The sequence below is a fragment of the Hippichthys cyanospilos genome, chromosome 15 (assembly GCF_059441005.1).
Source record: "Hippichthys cyanospilos isolate Australia breed blue-spotted pipefish chromosome 15, RoL_Hcya_1.0, whole genome shotgun sequence".
NCBI lineage: Eukaryota > Metazoa > Chordata > Actinopteri > Syngnathiformes > Syngnathidae > Hippichthys > Hippichthys cyanospilos.
This window is the reverse complement of record NC_142383.1, coordinates 18,305,166-18,321,957: the sequence shown is the minus strand read 5'-3', so window position 1 is coordinate 18,321,957 and position 16,792 is coordinate 18,305,166. Positions and strand designations below refer to the sequence as shown.

Genomic DNA, 16,792 nt, shown 5'->3' with positions numbered 1-16,792 from the left:
AAAAATCATAACAGAAGAAACAGTTCACATATTCTGCATTTTGTTTTTCCTTAAAAACACATGAAACACAATAGCACCTAATACAGTACGTGGCGGATTATCATAAAGAGTCAAACAAAGAAATTTATATTGCAATAAATTTGTTCTCTGAGCCCCAAAATGTACACATAAGAAAAAACAATATATAAACTCCAAGACCAGTTGGGCCAACTGATATTATATTTATAAAATCATACCAAGATATTCTGAGAATAGACAGAGATATTATATTTGCTGCTCCACAAATTAAATAAAATTAAATTAGCAAAGGGATCACGGTATACTTTTTTTTTAAATGACTATAATTATTTTTTTAAATGTCATACACAGCTGCTGCCGCCGCTTTATAGTACAAAGAAATTTAAAAAATACTGAAAAAAACTTTTTTTACTACAATAAAGTTGTAAGAGCTTTTCACAACCAACAGGATGACTCGAAAAACAATTATGGAATTGAAAAAAAAATACACATCGTGCGTGTGTGTGTATGTATATATATATATATATATATATATACATATATATATATACACACACACACACACTTTTTTTTAAATAATCCAAGCGAGCCTGCACTATGAAAAACATAATAAGCCAGCAGAGTGGTGTAATTACAGCATAATTATTTATTTATTAGCACCTTGCGGTCATTTTCTATTGAAGAAAAAAAAATGCGTGGACACGAGGATCAAAAATTGACCCCAAAAATAAAACAAAAAACTAAACTTTTTTTTTTTTTTCTCATATTTTATATATCCTTTTTTTTCATGGACTAAAGCTGCAGATATTCACATCAGTGGCATGTATAACACACACGTCTTTTCTCATACCACTGAGTTTTACAAATCTCCCTTTTGGAGCGCACACTAATAATAAATACACGTGATTTCTGTTTGGCAACATAAAAAAAAAAAAGTACTATGGGAAGGAGATGAGCACCAAAATAATACATAATAAAAAAAAAAACTGCACCGCCACCTCTCATTTGATTTGAAGCTGTTGTATTCTCCTTTTCTATTGCACTTGAAGATGAGATAAACATGGATCATCATAAGATTACATATATGTACAGTTTTTATATCTTTTTTTTCTCTTGTAGAACATCAGAATGGATTTTTCTTCTCGCTGTTGCCCGGAATAAAAGTATACACAAATAAGTTATGATTGGAATCCCGTCCGATCGTTTGGCGTTCCCCCACTTGGAAATGTTCAAGAGAGATGGCGCGGGCCTCTTTTTTTGTCGTCGGCTATTGAGAGGATATTAGTGCAAGAACTCCTCCTTTCTCCTCGTCTGATCTCGGGGCGCTCAAAGGAAGCAGACGGGACCGATCTCCAGGTGGTAGCGCGATCCGGGCCCGGTCTCCGGGAGGCGGAGCACGTCGGTCACGGGGAGCAGGGACGGGTCCGACGAGCGGAACACGAACTGGGTCTGGTGCCAGCGGCCGTCTTTCATCTGCGAGCGCATTCCGAAGCTTCGTTAACAGGAGGCATTTAACGCAGAAAAAAAAAAAAAGAAGCTCGGTCCAATCAGATTTCAGATTCTCTGTGTCGCTATGTAAATTAAGGGGAATTGAACATTTGTGGGGCGGTACCCTGGGGCCGTTTTTGGAGAAGAAAAAATTGCATGGAAATATTCAAATATGGCGCATACGCCAAATCCGATTGGTGCACAGGCACCCAGGTTTAAACCCTCAAGCATAATTTTCTTTTTCATTTCACCTGTAAGAAACTCATAACCTACAAAAGCTACAGCTAGCCTAAAGCTAACAAAATGCAAAACAACATAGTCAAGCTAAGCAAAATAGAATTCATGTTTTTGATGACCGCAAATTGTCTTTGAGGTTTAAAAAAAACACATTTGCTCATTTTGTTTTGTTTTTTTTTCATTTCACCTGTAAGAAACTCATAACCTACACAAGCCAGCTAGCCAAAAGCTAACGCGCGATGCAAATGACATAGGCAAGCTAAGAAAGCTAGCATCAATGTCTTTGACCATTCCAAATCATCTTTGAGGTTTATAAAACACGTCGACTCAATTTAGTTCCAATTTCACCCGGAAGAAACACGCCGCCTCCAAAAGCCAGCTAGCCAACCGCTAACACGCGACGCAAAACCCTACAGACAAGCTAACGAAGCTAGCGTCAAAGTCCGAGGCTTCTCCGACGATTCGGAACGATCTCGGAGGGATGGAAAAGACTCTTAGCTCTCATTTGACCTTGACGGAAACGCAAGGAGAAGGTTGGAGAGAAGATCAAGAAGGTACCCAGCAAGAGTCCTCCGGCACGCGGGGCTCCAGCTCTCCCCCGGCCTCAAAGATCTCGCCGCTCCACGCCTTGAAGCGCACCGAGGATCCCCCGGAGGCCGGCAGATTCCGGTCGGCGCTCCAGACGGAGACGTTGAGGCAGTGGATGGTGATTTGCTGGACCGCCTCGGCGCTCAGCAGGTGCAGGAAGTTCATCTGGACGCGGCCTACGCTAACCGCAGGCTGCAAAGAAAGGTAGCGTGTGCGATAGCGCCGCGCGCCGTTGACCTCTGCGTCCGAATTTCGGGGGATACCTTGGATACTGTTATCGGTTTCAGACAAGTCTGGCCGCCGCCCGTAAAGTTGCAGGAGACTTCGATGGTGTCGGACGTGCAGCCGAGGTTGGGGTCGATCCAATAAGTGCCTGAAATCATCGGCTAGCGTTAGCGCAGAGGAGCAATGCTTAGAAATGCAAAAAGGACTCTTTTTCTTTCTTTCCTCTTCTTCCACGTGTGCGAAGCTGCGCACTAGATGGCTCGCGTTATTTGCAAGCTTCTTCCGTCACTAAGTAACACTTGGGAATTTTTTTGAAGTGAGTTTATTAGTTGGTCAAATAATTCCGTTTGCATACCATCATTTAATTTGTGTTCACAGCTGTGCAGGTCCCTGCAGATGCGGGCAGGATTGTCCCTGGTGCCCAGTGGGTTCTTCAGGCTCTGGATCAGGTTCGTGAGGTAGTGGAGGGTCTTGAAGATCTCTGCACCCTGGTCCAGCATGGGCAGGTCCATCACTAGCTTATTCTGGCCACATGGAGGATATATACTTTTTCAAGGAGTACAATGAAGTGCAAACAAAATTAAATGGGGGGGAAAAAAGGTGCTGTAGTATCTCATTTTGGACACTGGGTGGCACCCACAAACTGACACACGTCAGAAGTCTAAAGCTCACGAAGAAGAAGTCATGATGTCATGCCAAATACAGAAGCGCTGTGTGCAAAAATGCTGAGCTGTACAAAAGGACAATGAAGCTAGATGCTAATGCTAATTCTAGTGTATTGTCCCACTGAATAATGGGTTCTGTCTTATTGAAAAAAAATGTGTGCGTGACAAAAATATTTTGCGGGTGGGATTAAACATCCTTGTGGGCCAAATCTGACCCGCACGTTTGACACCTCTGACATAGTGCAAGTGTGTAAAAAGTCTGCGCTAGCAACTAGCGGTAAAAGTAGACGTTACCAACAAACCTCATTCCTGAGCTGGCTGTGTGAATCCATATACAAAAGACCGTCCTCTTTCTGAAGGAAAAAACAAAAAAGGAGCGTTTGTTATGGTTTCTTTTCTTATCTGCGGACATGATGTTGCTACGGGGCAAAAACAATCTTACAAATGATGGCGGGACTCGCACGGGGCCCTACGGGGACGCAAAAGAACACAAAGAATCAGCGCAAAAGTCTCACGTGGCTCAAACGGATTCAAGTGAGAAAAAAAAATGTTACTGGTGGGCCACGACGTCCACGGGGTCCGGGAGCTCCCTAAAAACAAACAAACAGAAAACAAAGGATGAATGGTGTGTCGGTTATAATGAAAAAAATAAAAAAAAGATTCAGAACCTACCCGAGGTCCTTGTACGCCCTATTGGACGAAAACAGGAAAAAAGCAACAAAAAAAAGTTAATATTTTACACAAACCCGTAAAACCCGATTTTCTTTCAAGAAATTGTAGTATTACCATGGCTCCACGGTTGCCTTTCTCCCCTCTGGGGCCCTAAAAATAAACACCATTATATTCAGTAACAATTGCATTTTTTGTTTAGGAAAAAAACACAAGATGTGAAGATCACTCAAAAAAAAAAAGTGCAGTAAGTTCTCTGAAGACTCAAAATGAATGAAGTTAACTCTTCAAAGGGAGCCGTTCATTCACGAATCGTTGAATAAAAGAGCTGTTCAAAAGACTGCTTTTTTATGTTTTTTTTTAAACAACAATAGTCTACCCATTTAAAAAGGAATCAAAAAGAATATTGAAACTTTTAGAGCCTTTCATTCACAAATCGTTTACTAAAAGAGCCGTTCAAAATAATGACTCTTTTATGTTTTACTGAGTTCTTTTCAAAAAAAAATATTTTACTCATAAAAAAATGACTTCAAATTAATAATGAAACTTTTACCATCCATACACACACACATATATATATATACACATACATGCATGCATGCATGCAGATGATGCAACGCAATACATACTACGCTTCCACCGGGTCCGACAATTCCTCCCGGGCCCACGATCCCGCCCCGGCCCTGATTGAGAGAACGCATTAGAGCGAAAAGAAAAAGCCGGAAGCGGATTTGCATATGTTTTTTGCGGTCTTCCCACCGTGTCGCCTTGCGGCCCCTTTGGACCTCGGACGCCCTTTGGCCCAAAGTCTCCCGGAGGACCCTGGAAACAGTGCCGTTAAGATTTCGGAATTTCTCCGCTCATTTTTTTTTTTTTCCTGATACCTTTGGTCCAAAAACTCCGAAAACCCCAGGAAAGCCCGATTCGCCGACGTCGCCCTGAACGGCGAGTCAGAGTGGACTTCAGAACCTTTTAAGTGCGAGTACCTCGTTAGTTTTGCGCGAAGGGAAACTCACAGGTTGCCCTTTGGGTCCGGGGTCTCCCCGTTTCCCCGGGAGTCCCATCCCGCCCCGGAAGCCCCTTTTCCCCGGAGGTCCGGTCTGGCCCCGAAGACCTCGCTCACCCTGGACAGGAAGGAGAACTCGCATAATTTGCACACTTCCGACGGGGGCGACGTTCCCTTCTCGGGGCTCACCTTTGGTCCGAAGGCCCCCTGGTCCCCCGGTAGTCCCGGCACCCCGGTTTTTCCACGAGAGCCGCTTTTGCCCGGGAGGCCGGTCTCGCCGTCGCTCCCTTGCTCTCCCTGGACGCAATTTCAACGATTCAACAATAAACTCAGGAATCAGGGTTGTCCCAAAAAAGAAATAATAAAACATAAGACGATTTTATCGGTCCGGCCCACTTGGGGACAGATTTCCGGTCAAAAGCGTCAAAATCCGTCTTCGCGGCGAACTTTGTCTCTTACCGGCAGGCCTTTGCTTCCGTCTTTTCCTGGCGTCCCGTCCATCCCGGGCAGTCCTTCCTGTCCCTCTCTGCCCACCACACCCCTGGGTCCGATGGGACCGGCCGTCCCCTAGCGGAGAAGACGCCGGCTATTGGTTTTCGAGGCTAGGACACTTTCAAAGTGGACAAATTGTGAAGACGTGGAGCTGACTGACCTCGGTTCCTCGGGCTCCTTTTGCTCCCGCTTGACCTCTTTTGCCTTTTTGACCCTTGAAAAATAGTGTGAAGTTTCAAATAAAGGACACAGACTTAAAATGCCAAAAAGTAGCGCATTTGTTGAAAGTAGTGCACTTTCAACAAATGGCCTATTTTAAAATTTCCACATAGAAGGCGAACTGCATTATAATGCACATAGAATAGAAGCTGCAACAGTGGCTAGGCTATAGAAAACACCGTATGAAGATGAATAAAAACCTTTCACAGTGACTCATTGAAAAACTCGTCAGGCTAGCAGCGCTATGCTAAAAACGAGCATGACTCTAGTCTTACTTGGTCTCCTTTGGCCCCTTTGGGTCCCTGAACGCCTCGCGGTCCAGCGTGTCCCTGCGTAGAAAAGCGTTACCACGGGGCATCCTTAAAAGTCACATTTGCTGGACAAAAAAAAAAAAAAAACTCACAGGAAGTCCGGGAGCGCCGGCTCGACCTCGTTCTCCATCCACGCCGACTTGACCCTGTCCAGATAAAAAAAGACATAAAAAAAAAACGCTCGCCGGACGAGCTCCGGCGGCGGGCTAACTTCTTACTTTGTAGCCCGGGTCGCCCGCTTCGCCCCTCTCTCCCCTGTCGCCCGGAGGACCCTGCGAGAACCAGGAAAACGTCGGCCGTTGGCCCAGACGGCAAAGAAGCCAGAAGGCCACTTACGATGTCGCCCGGAGGACCCGCGGGACCCTCGCTTTTGCCGTCGTCCCCCTGCTCGCCCTGGTTGCCCGCAAAACCGGAAAATGGCTCAGTCGCGTCGCGCCCGAGAGCGAAGAGCAACAAAAAGCGGTCCAAAAGCGCTCGTACCTTTGCGCCTTTTGGTCCCGGACGCCCCATCGGGCCGGTTGCTCCCTGGTGGCCCTGCAAGGAAGGGCAAAAACAACCACAAAAAAAGTTATTTCAACATTTCCATGATAATTACTCAGCTCATTATGGAAAATGAAGAATTCTAAAATTTCCATGGTAAATTCACAGCAAAGAAATACTTCTCTAGCAGTAGAAATTTTAAAAGCATTTATTTTGGGGGATTTTTGGGCGATTTTTTTTCTTTCATACGCCACTAGATGGCACTCCCTGGACGTAATTTGCACATAAACAAAGCAGTTTAGGAAATAAACAAGGGCGAGCGTACCTCGTAACCCGAAAGGCCGCTTTCGCCCTGTTGACCCATTCGGCCTGGAGCTCCCTAAAAGAGACGCCGCAATCCATAAGGGCAGCAAAAGAAAAAAAAGAATCAGATTGCGGAAACGCAGTCGTGAAGGCGATATGCTTTACCACGTGTCCGATGGTTCCTCTGGAGCCTTTGGGGCCCACGCTGCCCTGGGGGCCCGTCTTGCCCGCCGTCCCGGTTTCCCCGAGGTGGCCTTGTTGACCTTTGCCACCCTAAAACACGCAACACCGATGACTTAGTTCGGTAATTCGGATTTTGTGGCTCCGTATCAAACTGAACAAAATAGGCACACGAAGTTGAGCAAAGGAGTTGCGCAGCAGCTGTCAGGTTCCAATTAATTTGCTCTCAATTTGAAAAGATTTGTCCTCTCACAGCACCGAAAAGAAATTAAATTTGATGAAAACCTAACGTAACCCCATTTAAGAACCACTGCTTATTATTCATTTAGTAATTGATTAGTTTTGCCTAAAGTAATCGATTACTTCAGTACTTTAGTCCCTAAAGTAAAGGTTACTTCAGTAATTCAATACCTAAATTGATTGCTTTAGTATTTAATTCCCCAAAGTATTCGATTACTTACTAACGACCATTTTGAAACCATCCTTTAGCAAAATACTTGGAGGAAAACAATGGAAACGTAACATAACTATATGGGACTCTTAAAAGACGTAAAAACACGCCTTTGGTATTGAATGAGTTAACCAGCCCTTTCTTTTCAAAATATAGCAGGAAAATGCCAACCTTTGGTCCAAGTTTGCCTCTTTCTCCAATTTTACCACATTTGCCCTCTTGGCCCTGAAAGAAAAAAAAAAAAAATCAAAATGAAAACGTGGGCTGGATTTTCAGCGCTCTAAGCATATTGGAAAAAGTCTCACCCTGACGCCGGGGATTCCGGGACTTCCGGGCGGGCCTTCCTTTCCCTTTAAACCAGTTTCGCCCTTTTCGCCGTTGTCGCCCTCCTGGCCCATGTCGCCCTTTTCACCCTGGCGCCAACACGGGACAAAATGTTCCTAGTCCGCACCACGCCAACGGTCACGTGGCGTCGCGCGTTTTGCGTGGCGCTTACCTTGGATCCATCGGGACCGGCGGGACCGGCCTCGCCCTCCAGACCCGCCTCGCCCTGTTTAGTAGTCCCGAAATGAGTTCGGCGTTGAAAAACTTTTGCAACGGTTGCAAAATGTGGAAATATCTCCCGAGGCGGGAATTTGATGGTGAAATTTTGCGGGGAGGAATTGTAAAGGTACCCGAGGTCCCGAGAGTCCCTGCTCTCCCGCGTTCCCGTCCGCGCCCGTGGCTCCCTGTCACACAATAGTTTGGCCTTCAAAAACTCAAAATATCAAAGCAAACAAAACGCGGGTGGTTGCGAAGAGGGAAAAACTAATCTTACCTTGTCCCCCGGCTCGCCTGGCAGTCCCGGTTCTCCGGCGCTCCCCGGAGGTCCCTGAAGGGCACACGTAGATTGACCTTTGCTACACGCTTGAGGACAACTTGAACAACGTGGACCTTTTTGCAGCGCCTTCCGTTTGAAAACAAGCACCGGATCCCACGTGATGGCCGCGCTCACCTTTTGACCCATTTCTCCCAAGAGTCCCAGAATTCCCGGCGGCCCGGGTGGACCCTGTGGACGACAAGGCAGCCGTAAACCCGCAAATTAACCGCAAAAAAACATTATTCCGTAAACATATACATTCACATACAGTACATAAAGTATATCCACAATAATCTTCTCACTCATATATTGAACATGCCTGGTTTTAATAGTGGAGCGTGCCCCCTGGTGGCAATTAAAAAAACTGCAGCTAAACTCCACTGGACTAAAAGCCGCAGGGGTCAAAGCCTGAGAAAAATGTAACAGCTTAAAGTTTTCAATTCATGGTAATAAATAAATTAATAAATAAAAAGAAAAAAATATATTATATATACACACACAGACACACATCTAAATAAATATATTTCTCTATGTATGCCATATAATTTGAGAGTTCTTGTTTATTTTTTGACAGCAGGAAGCCTTAAGCAGACAATGTTTTTATGCGCGTGTTTTTTTTTCAATTTCGAAGGTACTTCAAATCCTTCCCGGTTGTAAAGTTGCGGAGCAAAAGTGCAGGAGGACGCTGCCAAGGAAAATCTAATAAAGTGAGTAAACATGCTCCTAAAAAGGAGAGGAAACAGCCAATGATTTAGGAGCGTCTTTCATTTTAGAGCCTGAAAAAAAAGAAAAAGCGCTGCAAGACCAAAGCGAGGTTTGGTACCTGCTGGCCGGCGATTCCCTTGTCCCCGGGCGAGCCCGATGGCCCTTGGATCCCCTTGAAAGAAAAAAAAAAAATCTCTTTCAATCTTTCCAGCGCATAAAAATATGCAAAAATGCAAATGATTATTCTGTGACGTTTAAACTCACAGGAAAACCTTTGGGTCCGGTTTCTCCCGACTCGCCGATTTTCCCCTAGAGGATCACGGCAATTAGACAAGTAACACATTTCCACGCCTGCAATTTATTACCTGGAGTACTTTAGTACTTTTGGAATTTTAAAACAGTTAAAAAATATGCCTGAGAAAGCGTTAAAAACTGATAATTACAACACTGCACACAAACTAAAAGGAAAAAGAAAAAGGAAAAAATGGTTGCATTCTAGTAATTGACCACTAGATGGCATTAAATTCCCACTGTGCCTTGAAAGAAAGAAATCACTCCATTCTTAATGAATCGCCTTTAAGGTGGAACTGCAAAGGTAATTCATTCCCTGCCATTGACGGAAATACACGTCAAATATCCCTTTTTAAGCTCACTTACCCTATCTGTCACTGTATGTCGCCAACATATTTTAAGTAAGCACTTGTAGTGGATAATACTTGCCATGACTAAGAACATTCAACCCATTCACTACTATTGACGGATATAGACGTCAAAGATCTATTTTTACTGTTGCTTACTATACCTGCATATATCCTTGAAAAAAAAGTGCATTACTGAATAAATAAATACATTTGAACCTTTCTGCACACACTCTGCAAACTATATTGTTTTCAAATTTTATTTATGTTTTTAAAGGTGTAATAATTAAAGTTACTTATGATTTTTTTTTTTTTTTCGTGACGATGACGCTTTAAAACAAAGCCATGAACTGGTCTCTGACGCCACCTACTGTCTGGAGGTAGGAACACAACGTCAACAAAGAATTTTCTGTTTGCTGCGCCGCTCGGTGGAATGTTGCAAAAATCGCAGGAAAATCAATGTAATAAATCCCATTAAAATGCATCTCTGTGATTATAATGGTTTTATACGGTCCAAAATTTGGACAACACAAAATCTCACACGTACAGCTGCAATCACATAGAAATAACAAAATGGTTGCATTTTGAAATGTTTCATGTTTTAATCAACTGCTGGAAAGTTTTTTTCCCATTGATTATTTCATGATATTAAAAAAAAAATCAAAGGAATTTCCATCATTTATAACATAGTGCCACAAGGGTAAGTAAGCACTTTTAAGAAGGAACAGCAAAGTTAACTCATTCACTGCCAGTGACGACAATAAACGTCAAATATCCATTTTTACTGGTAATTATTCTACCCGTCACATCTGCCATTTCATGGAAGGACATTTAACCCATTCACTGCCACTGACGGATACAGACGTCAAAGATCCGTTTTGACTGGACTAGCGGCGAATGAGTTCATGTGACCACTATAAAAAGACAGGCTGCGTGTCAACAAGTTTTCAAGCGCACTCTGTATTCCTGCCGGTAAATCTGTGGCGGCCCCTCCCCAAGTGAGGAACGTCGTTTAGGCGAAATGAAAGCAAATGTGGACGTGCTTTCTCACCTGGGGTCCCGGGAAGCCGATTTTTCCTGGCGGACCGTCTGGACCCTGCAGCGAAAAGGGAGGCAGCCAGATTTACGACCGCCCGCCCGCCAACGTATGCTCAATGGAGGTTAGCGTGATAAATCGTCTGCTTTTACCTTCTTGCCCTCTGACCCCGCCTCCCCCGTTGGACCGTCGGGCCCCGCCGCGCCCTGGAAACACAAGAGACACGTGTCACTTCAACCAATAGATGTCAGTGTAACGCAGCCAGAGGTGCGTCGAGTACCTGGGCCCTCAAAGGGGACTTCATTCAGCAAAAAACTGGGCCATGTAGGTCAAAGGTCGAAGTAGTATTTTAACAAGATTTCCGCAGGTATGAAAAAACCTAATTGAATGATTTTTAATGCCGTGACATCAAGAGTACATTTTCCTTTGCAATTTAAGAGCAAATTAACTGGAAGATGAAATCGGTTTCAGATCAGGCCGCTTCACAACAATGCCAATTTAACATGGAAAACCAAATTGAGATTAATGACACAACTTTTTCTCGGTGGAATGAGGTTTACTGTGGGAACGCAACAAACCAGGTTGAATCCGGATTCAATTCAGATCAGAGCAATTTGTAGCTACGCAGATTGAGACTGTTGTGTCAAACCTGTCTGAATCCAGATCTAATTGATAATCCCAATAAGAAGCTTTGACCTCAATCAGGTCATACTCTTCGCCCACGATCGTACTTAGCAAAAAACAATTTTGAATCGGCACGAGCCGCGCACCCCAAGGAGTTGAAAGCGCTCGGCGGATGACAAATGTTGAGTCCCGCTCTCGGCCCCGTGCCTCCAATTCCCACATGACTGTAAAATTTCGGGAGCCCCGCGCCCCCTTCCGAGTGGAGTACAGTAAGCCCGCGTGTGTGCGGAGTCGGTCGCGTGCCGGGCGTCTTATGAAGGAATCCATCAGTCATCGCCGATTTACACGCCGCAGCGCAGCGCAGCGCTCGGCGCCGACTACTTTTTGGCATGTGGCGGACTCGTGAGAATCGCTACGCTGTCTGGAGACCGGGACGGCAGCGCGAAAGAAGACCTTTGCAAAGCCGCGCAAAAGAACAAGCGGGGTTTTTAACAATGACGCATTCCGTAAAAGACTTTTTTTTCATCGTTTTGATTTGATCGGAAAAAGAAGGTCGCACTTTTGAAACGTCATGCGGTGGGACTGGTGCTTCGTCGAGATTTTCAAGCCGCGTCGTGGTTGTCAAGCAGTCGGGAACTAATCTGTCATCAAACGAATCGCTAAGCATTTATGATCATCGATTAATCGGTCGAGACACGCTTCGATTTAAAATTGTGCGAATCCTCGGAATTTAAACCTCACAGCTGTCAATGTTCTCATGTAAATCCATGACGTTGAATCCGTTACTCTCCTGTTGACGTTTTATGGCTTCGTGGCTGCAATCGATTCATCGACAACTAATCAATTATCAAACCAACACTGAAGTCGGATTTAAAACGGTCCAATTCCATGGAATTCATTTATTGAAATTTATTGAAATCTACACCTCTCAAAAGTAAGATCCGGTTCCTGTAGTCCTTCATGTAATCGGAAATATTACCTTTTAGATGAATCGAAATTTGCACAGATTTTACGGACAGTACACACCAAAGCAAAGTTTTGCATTTTTTCGACTGGCAATTTGAAATCACGTCCTGTTTTCGGATGGAAATGTAAACTTCAAAACTTCCCGATTCATTGAGAAATAATCGAGGAATGAATCGATTATTGCAACAATCGTTGGTTGCAACCCAACAAACGTTTGAGCATTTTGAAAAAAAGAGGATTTTCACTCAATCCAACCTCTTGTACATCAACTTGAATAAAAATAATAATGAAGGTAGAATAAAGAAGAAGGAAAAAGCGTAACAAACCCGCAAGCCTTTGGTTCCTCTGGTACCTGCGGGCCCTGCCGCCCCGGGGGGTCCCTGAAGAACAAAAAGCAAAAAAAAAAGAAAATGACAAGAGGAAGAAAGGCAAAACAAAGGTTTACATTGACGCGGAACGGGGCCCCGCCCTCCGGGGGGCGGGGTCAAGACCACCTCCAGCTTTGTTGTGAGATGTGTCACTCAGAGCAATTAAACAGCCTTGCTGCCGGGCGCCCCCTGCTCTCTGTTTATATTTGCTTTGGCGGCCCGCTGACCTCCGGCTCGGACCCGGCCGAGGCCCTGGTGAGGCGCCGGTTCTAATTGCTTGCCGCCGTTTCCATTGGGGGTGACAGGAGGTATCGGCGGGAGGCCGCCTAGCCACAAAGGATTTTTTTTTTTGGACCAATGGAAATCAAATGCAGTGGTTCTGATCCAGTCGTGGAGATCAAACCGAGGTGGGACACCGCGACGGGAAGTCAAGTGTGAACTTTGAGATCCATCTTAATCCTTGTCCAGTATTCTGTCCAATCGTTTTCTCACATAAAAGGGAAAGCGTTGAAAGACACTAGGGAGCTGAAATTTTACCCAGATGGTGACATGGCGACAATTATCTGGTAGAAAATTACCTAAAAATGCTCAACATACTGCACAGGGGTTAAGGTCCATGTTTTAGTTAATTGGTTTTCAAACTTTTATCAAGCTGTACCAACCCCATATGATGCGTTTTTTCCCTTTTGCCTCACAAATAAAAATTCACAACCATATTAAAAAAAAAAAAAAAAAAAAAAAATCTGGCAAGAAGTTACTTAATGTTCCGATTCATTTGCTCTTAATTTGAAAAGAAAAACAAACTGTCCCTATGCACCATGAAATGAGATACTACTTTAAACTGCGTAATCTTACAAATACTTAAAAATAAATAAAATATACTTTTTTTTTTTTTATGAAACTGCTAAACTGTCTTCCTAGTATGGACAAAGAGCTAAGCTAAGACCCTTTAGCTGGATCTCAAGCGATGCTAAATAGCTATAATATAAATCCGAAAGGGAGTTTTCAAAGTGATGAAATTTGCAAACAGATGGCGACTCACTGGTCTTCCTGGTGGTCCCGGAGGCCCAGTCTCCCCTGGTGTCCCTGGGTGACCCTGCGCACAAACAAATTGATGACATTCGTTAGCTACTTTGTTATTTTTACAAGGCCCGAGCCTGTTAGCTTGTAAGCTAGTTGGTGGCTAGCACCGGTGCGCAAATAAACTTACGACATCGGCGATTGTTAGCTTTCTTGTTATTGTCCCGACCTGAACCTGTTGTCTCGTCAAATAGCCGATGGCTAGCACGTAAGCTAGCCATGACTAGCATAAGTGCGCAAACAAAATGATGACATCAGCGTTTATCAAGCACAATTTGGAGCGACTTTGTTATCATCAAAAGACCCAAGCTTGTTAGCTTGTAGGCTAGCTGGTTGCTAGCACCTCTTGTAGCATCGAGTGCGATAATTAGAAACCTCTTTTCGGGCGGCCGCATTTATTCAATTAAATATTGGCGCGAAAAGTGACGCGCTCCCCCTTTCCGTGTCACCGGCGTTTAATACGGAACAGCGACCCGGAAAAATGGGGTGAAATAGGAAATCCCTTTAGCGGGGAGGAAAGGGGCTAAGTGCTTTCACCTAGCCTTCAACCCCAAGAACGGAGAACGCAATTTCATTTTGGCACCTGCGGAGCACTCAAGGAGAAGATTTAAAAAGAAACAGAGGGGCTTTGAAGTCGAAATAAGCCGACGAGAGCCCGCGGAGATCTCCCGGCATCCGTATCCGCGTCTTCCTTTTTGCTGATTTGTACATTTAAGGAGCAGCTTTTTTTTTTTTTTTTTTTTGACGAGGTTAGCATTACATCTATGCTAATTCCTGCAAGCCAAGATATAGCACTTCACATAATATGTTTGCATTGCGAGAAGAAGAGTGGGAAGGCAAGAATGTCTTTTGTTGCCACAAAGCAAAGAGAAACCAAAGCCCGATATCGACGCTTATTTAAATGATCCCGTCAATGGCGTTTCTCAGCTTGTTAGCATTAAGCTAGCAGAGGTTTAACGACAATGACGACTTCTGTTGGATTTCATGGGTCGGAACTATGGTAAGCTTCGACTGGGAGTGACAAATAAACAACTTGAAGCAAGCACGCTGTGCCTCTTTTTTCGGAGAGCTGCGCTAGTAAAAACGGGGGGGAAATGAGTTTCATTAGCTTTAAATTCAATTTGAGTACGTGAGAGGAATAAAACTATTGATACAAAACATTTGGAACATAACCCCCAAAATGGGGCATGAAACGTCCACGTGTCCACTTAGGACAAATTGGACAACGCACGGGTGACAAGTAAATCCTTTTCCAATGAACTTCCTGCTTGCGTGATCGGAATCCATGAGGGAAAGTCATTGGAAGTGATCGGTCACGCTTGTCGGAGTCTTTTCCAGCAAGCGGATCTGACAGGACATGGTCCAGCGTCTTCTTCCTTCCTCATCAAAAACATCAAGGTCTGGAATTCCCAAGGGAATAGCCCGCACGCTTTCATCCAGGATCCCCTCCGAGTGCTGCGCTCCGCCCCGCTTTGAAAAGTCAGGTGACTTACGTCTGAGCCTTTCTCGCCGGGCGGTCCGGGAAGACCCATGGTGCCTCGGTCCCCCTAAGAAGACAAAAGCGCGGACTTCAGCTTTTGGACGGGAGGAGAGGGAGCTTTTGTTTTTCGAGGGATCCGCGTGGGAAGTTACCTTCTCTCCTGCCATGCCTACTTCGCCCACAGGTCCGATGAAACCCACCAAGCCCTGGAAAAAAAAAGAAAAACAAACACTCAACATAGTCCTTAAACCGTCCTGGTCTTGTCAATAATTTGACAAAATAGCTCTTTGGTTATGTGATTTTACAAAAAAATGAAGGCAGGCCCTTTGAAATTCAACATTAGAAAAAAAAGTCACATTTTTCAAATATATATTTGGTATATTTTTAATATTTTATTTATTTGTATATTGTTATATATATTTATAACTTTAAACCAACAACTTCGAATGCATTATTCTTCAGTTATTTAAACTGATTTATTTTTATGATGGGAATATATATGTACAATATTTATTTTCTATTTTCAATTTTTATTTTTTATTTGTTAGCACAGTGCGCTTCAGTTCTAAATATGTAATTGTTCGGCCAATAATTGAAAAATCATTTTTGCTTCTGTTGAACTCATATACTGGCAGCTATTTTAGATCCTTCTTTATTTAACAACCTGAAAAAATAAATAAATACATGAATGAAAAAAAACAAACTTTTAGGCATTGTGCACTTTTTTAAATCTTTTTTTTTTTGTGGTCATTTTCTTCCGCATATGTGCGATAACTACGTGGTTGTGCCATGTTGAAATTTGACATGTCGTCACCGTCTGGGTGAAATTTCAGCTTCTTAGAGTCTTATTCCAACGCTTTCCCCTTGATGTCAAATGCTTTGATGTAAAGTGCAAAGGATTGGACAAGATACTGCTCAAGGGTTAAGATAACGTAAAATCACGTCTTTGGGATTCAGTGGTTTGATAACCACTGTTGAGAACTGCCGTTTCCTCTGGTGTGCGTGCCTTGACCACATGAGGGCAGTATAATCCAGAGCTATGCCTATAAACTACACGGAGATGTTCTCAACTCTTTTAGAAGTCTGAGAAGTATTCGTTTATCTTTGCGGAGGATAAAGAAGATATATCAGTGAATGTTGTTATAGTGTCTGTCTACATGTGCTGCTCTACTGTTTGTGTTTGAGAGAGAGCCCTCAATCATAACGCTAGCTTTGTTAGCCAGTGAATGGAAATGAGCATTTCGCGTTAAGCGAAACATATGTGAATATTTCTTACTCTTTCTCCCATGGCGCCAACTTTTCCCATGATGCCGGTCTCTCCCTGCGCAAAGCAGAAGCTCCTCATTAAACACGTGCAAAAACCCGTTGAAAACTTCCCGCTTGGGCGGAAACCGCAAAAAAAGTTCACACCTTGACTCCTTCGGGCCCGACTTTCCCGGGGAATCCTTTTCTGCCCAGTCGACCCTAAACGGGACACAACATTAAAGGTCTCGGCACATTCCGAGTGGAAATAAACAAAAGAGGCCGCAGAATCGCCGGTGTTGACATGGGGCAGATGTCGGCTCGGTCGGCGCAGGTAAGGCGCCGCCGGCTGGCTTTTGGCACCGCGTGAAAGTGCTTTTTTGCAGACTTGTGTTCCAGACTATTATTCCTGAGGTTAAGGGGGGAACTAAGTGCTTTTTTACCAGCCGTAAATCCTCGGAA

The 16,792-nt window shown here is 44.0% G+C and overlaps 1 protein-coding gene across 1 annotated transcript in view; it reads right to left on the bottom strand.

Moving 5' to 3' along the window:
• Positions 1 to 963: 963 nt before the first annotated feature.
• Positions 964 to 16,792, bottom strand: part of LOC148412128 (uncharacterized) — a 56,381-nt gene continuing 40,552 nt past the window's right edge. The window contains exons 23-61 of the mRNA XM_088435249.1: positions 16,499 to 16,552; positions 16,365 to 16,409; positions 15,241 to 15,294; positions 15,102 to 15,155; positions 13,571 to 13,624; positions 12,487 to 12,540; positions 10,723 to 10,776; positions 10,586 to 10,630; positions 9,161 to 9,205; positions 9,015 to 9,068; positions 8,327 to 8,380; positions 8,150 to 8,203; positions 8,007 to 8,060; positions 7,829 to 7,882; positions 7,638 to 7,745; positions 7,504 to 7,557; positions 6,867 to 6,974; positions 6,724 to 6,777; positions 6,399 to 6,452; positions 6,255 to 6,311; positions 6,137 to 6,190; positions 6,011 to 6,064; positions 5,883 to 5,936; positions 5,549 to 5,602; positions 5,356 to 5,463; positions 5,086 to 5,193; positions 4,907 to 5,014; positions 4,775 to 4,828; positions 4,650 to 4,712; positions 4,520 to 4,573; positions 4,008 to 4,043; positions 3,894 to 3,911; positions 3,776 to 3,811; positions 3,664 to 3,690; positions 3,524 to 3,574; positions 2,912 to 3,080; positions 2,595 to 2,704; positions 2,302 to 2,523; positions 964 to 1,491 (exon numbers count right to left, since the gene is read on the bottom strand). Coding sequence (XP_088291375.1) covers positions 1,345 to 1,491; positions 2,302 to 2,523; positions 2,595 to 2,704; positions 2,912 to 3,080; positions 3,524 to 3,574; positions 3,664 to 3,690; positions 3,776 to 3,811; positions 3,894 to 3,911; positions 4,008 to 4,043; positions 4,520 to 4,573; positions 4,650 to 4,712; positions 4,775 to 4,828; positions 4,907 to 5,014; positions 5,086 to 5,193; positions 5,356 to 5,463; positions 5,549 to 5,602; positions 5,883 to 5,936; positions 6,011 to 6,064; positions 6,137 to 6,190; positions 6,255 to 6,311; positions 6,399 to 6,452; positions 6,724 to 6,777; positions 6,867 to 6,974; positions 7,504 to 7,557; positions 7,638 to 7,745; positions 7,829 to 7,882; positions 8,007 to 8,060; positions 8,150 to 8,203; positions 8,327 to 8,380; positions 9,015 to 9,068; positions 9,161 to 9,205; positions 10,586 to 10,630; positions 10,723 to 10,776; positions 12,487 to 12,540; positions 13,571 to 13,624; positions 15,102 to 15,155; positions 15,241 to 15,294; positions 16,365 to 16,409; positions 16,499 to 16,552 — 2,691 coding nt within the window. The 3' untranslated portion in view covers positions 964 to 1,344. The remainder of the gene's footprint in view (positions 1,492 to 2,301; positions 2,524 to 2,594; positions 2,705 to 2,911; positions 3,081 to 3,523; positions 3,575 to 3,663; positions 3,691 to 3,775; positions 3,812 to 3,893; positions 3,912 to 4,007; positions 4,044 to 4,519; positions 4,574 to 4,649; positions 4,713 to 4,774; positions 4,829 to 4,906; positions 5,015 to 5,085; positions 5,194 to 5,355; positions 5,464 to 5,548; positions 5,603 to 5,882; positions 5,937 to 6,010; positions 6,065 to 6,136; positions 6,191 to 6,254; positions 6,312 to 6,398; positions 6,453 to 6,723; positions 6,778 to 6,866; positions 6,975 to 7,503; positions 7,558 to 7,637; positions 7,746 to 7,828; positions 7,883 to 8,006; positions 8,061 to 8,149; positions 8,204 to 8,326; positions 8,381 to 9,014; positions 9,069 to 9,160; positions 9,206 to 10,585; positions 10,631 to 10,722; positions 10,777 to 12,486; positions 12,541 to 13,570; positions 13,625 to 15,101; positions 15,156 to 15,240; positions 15,295 to 16,364; positions 16,410 to 16,498; positions 16,553 to 16,792) is intronic.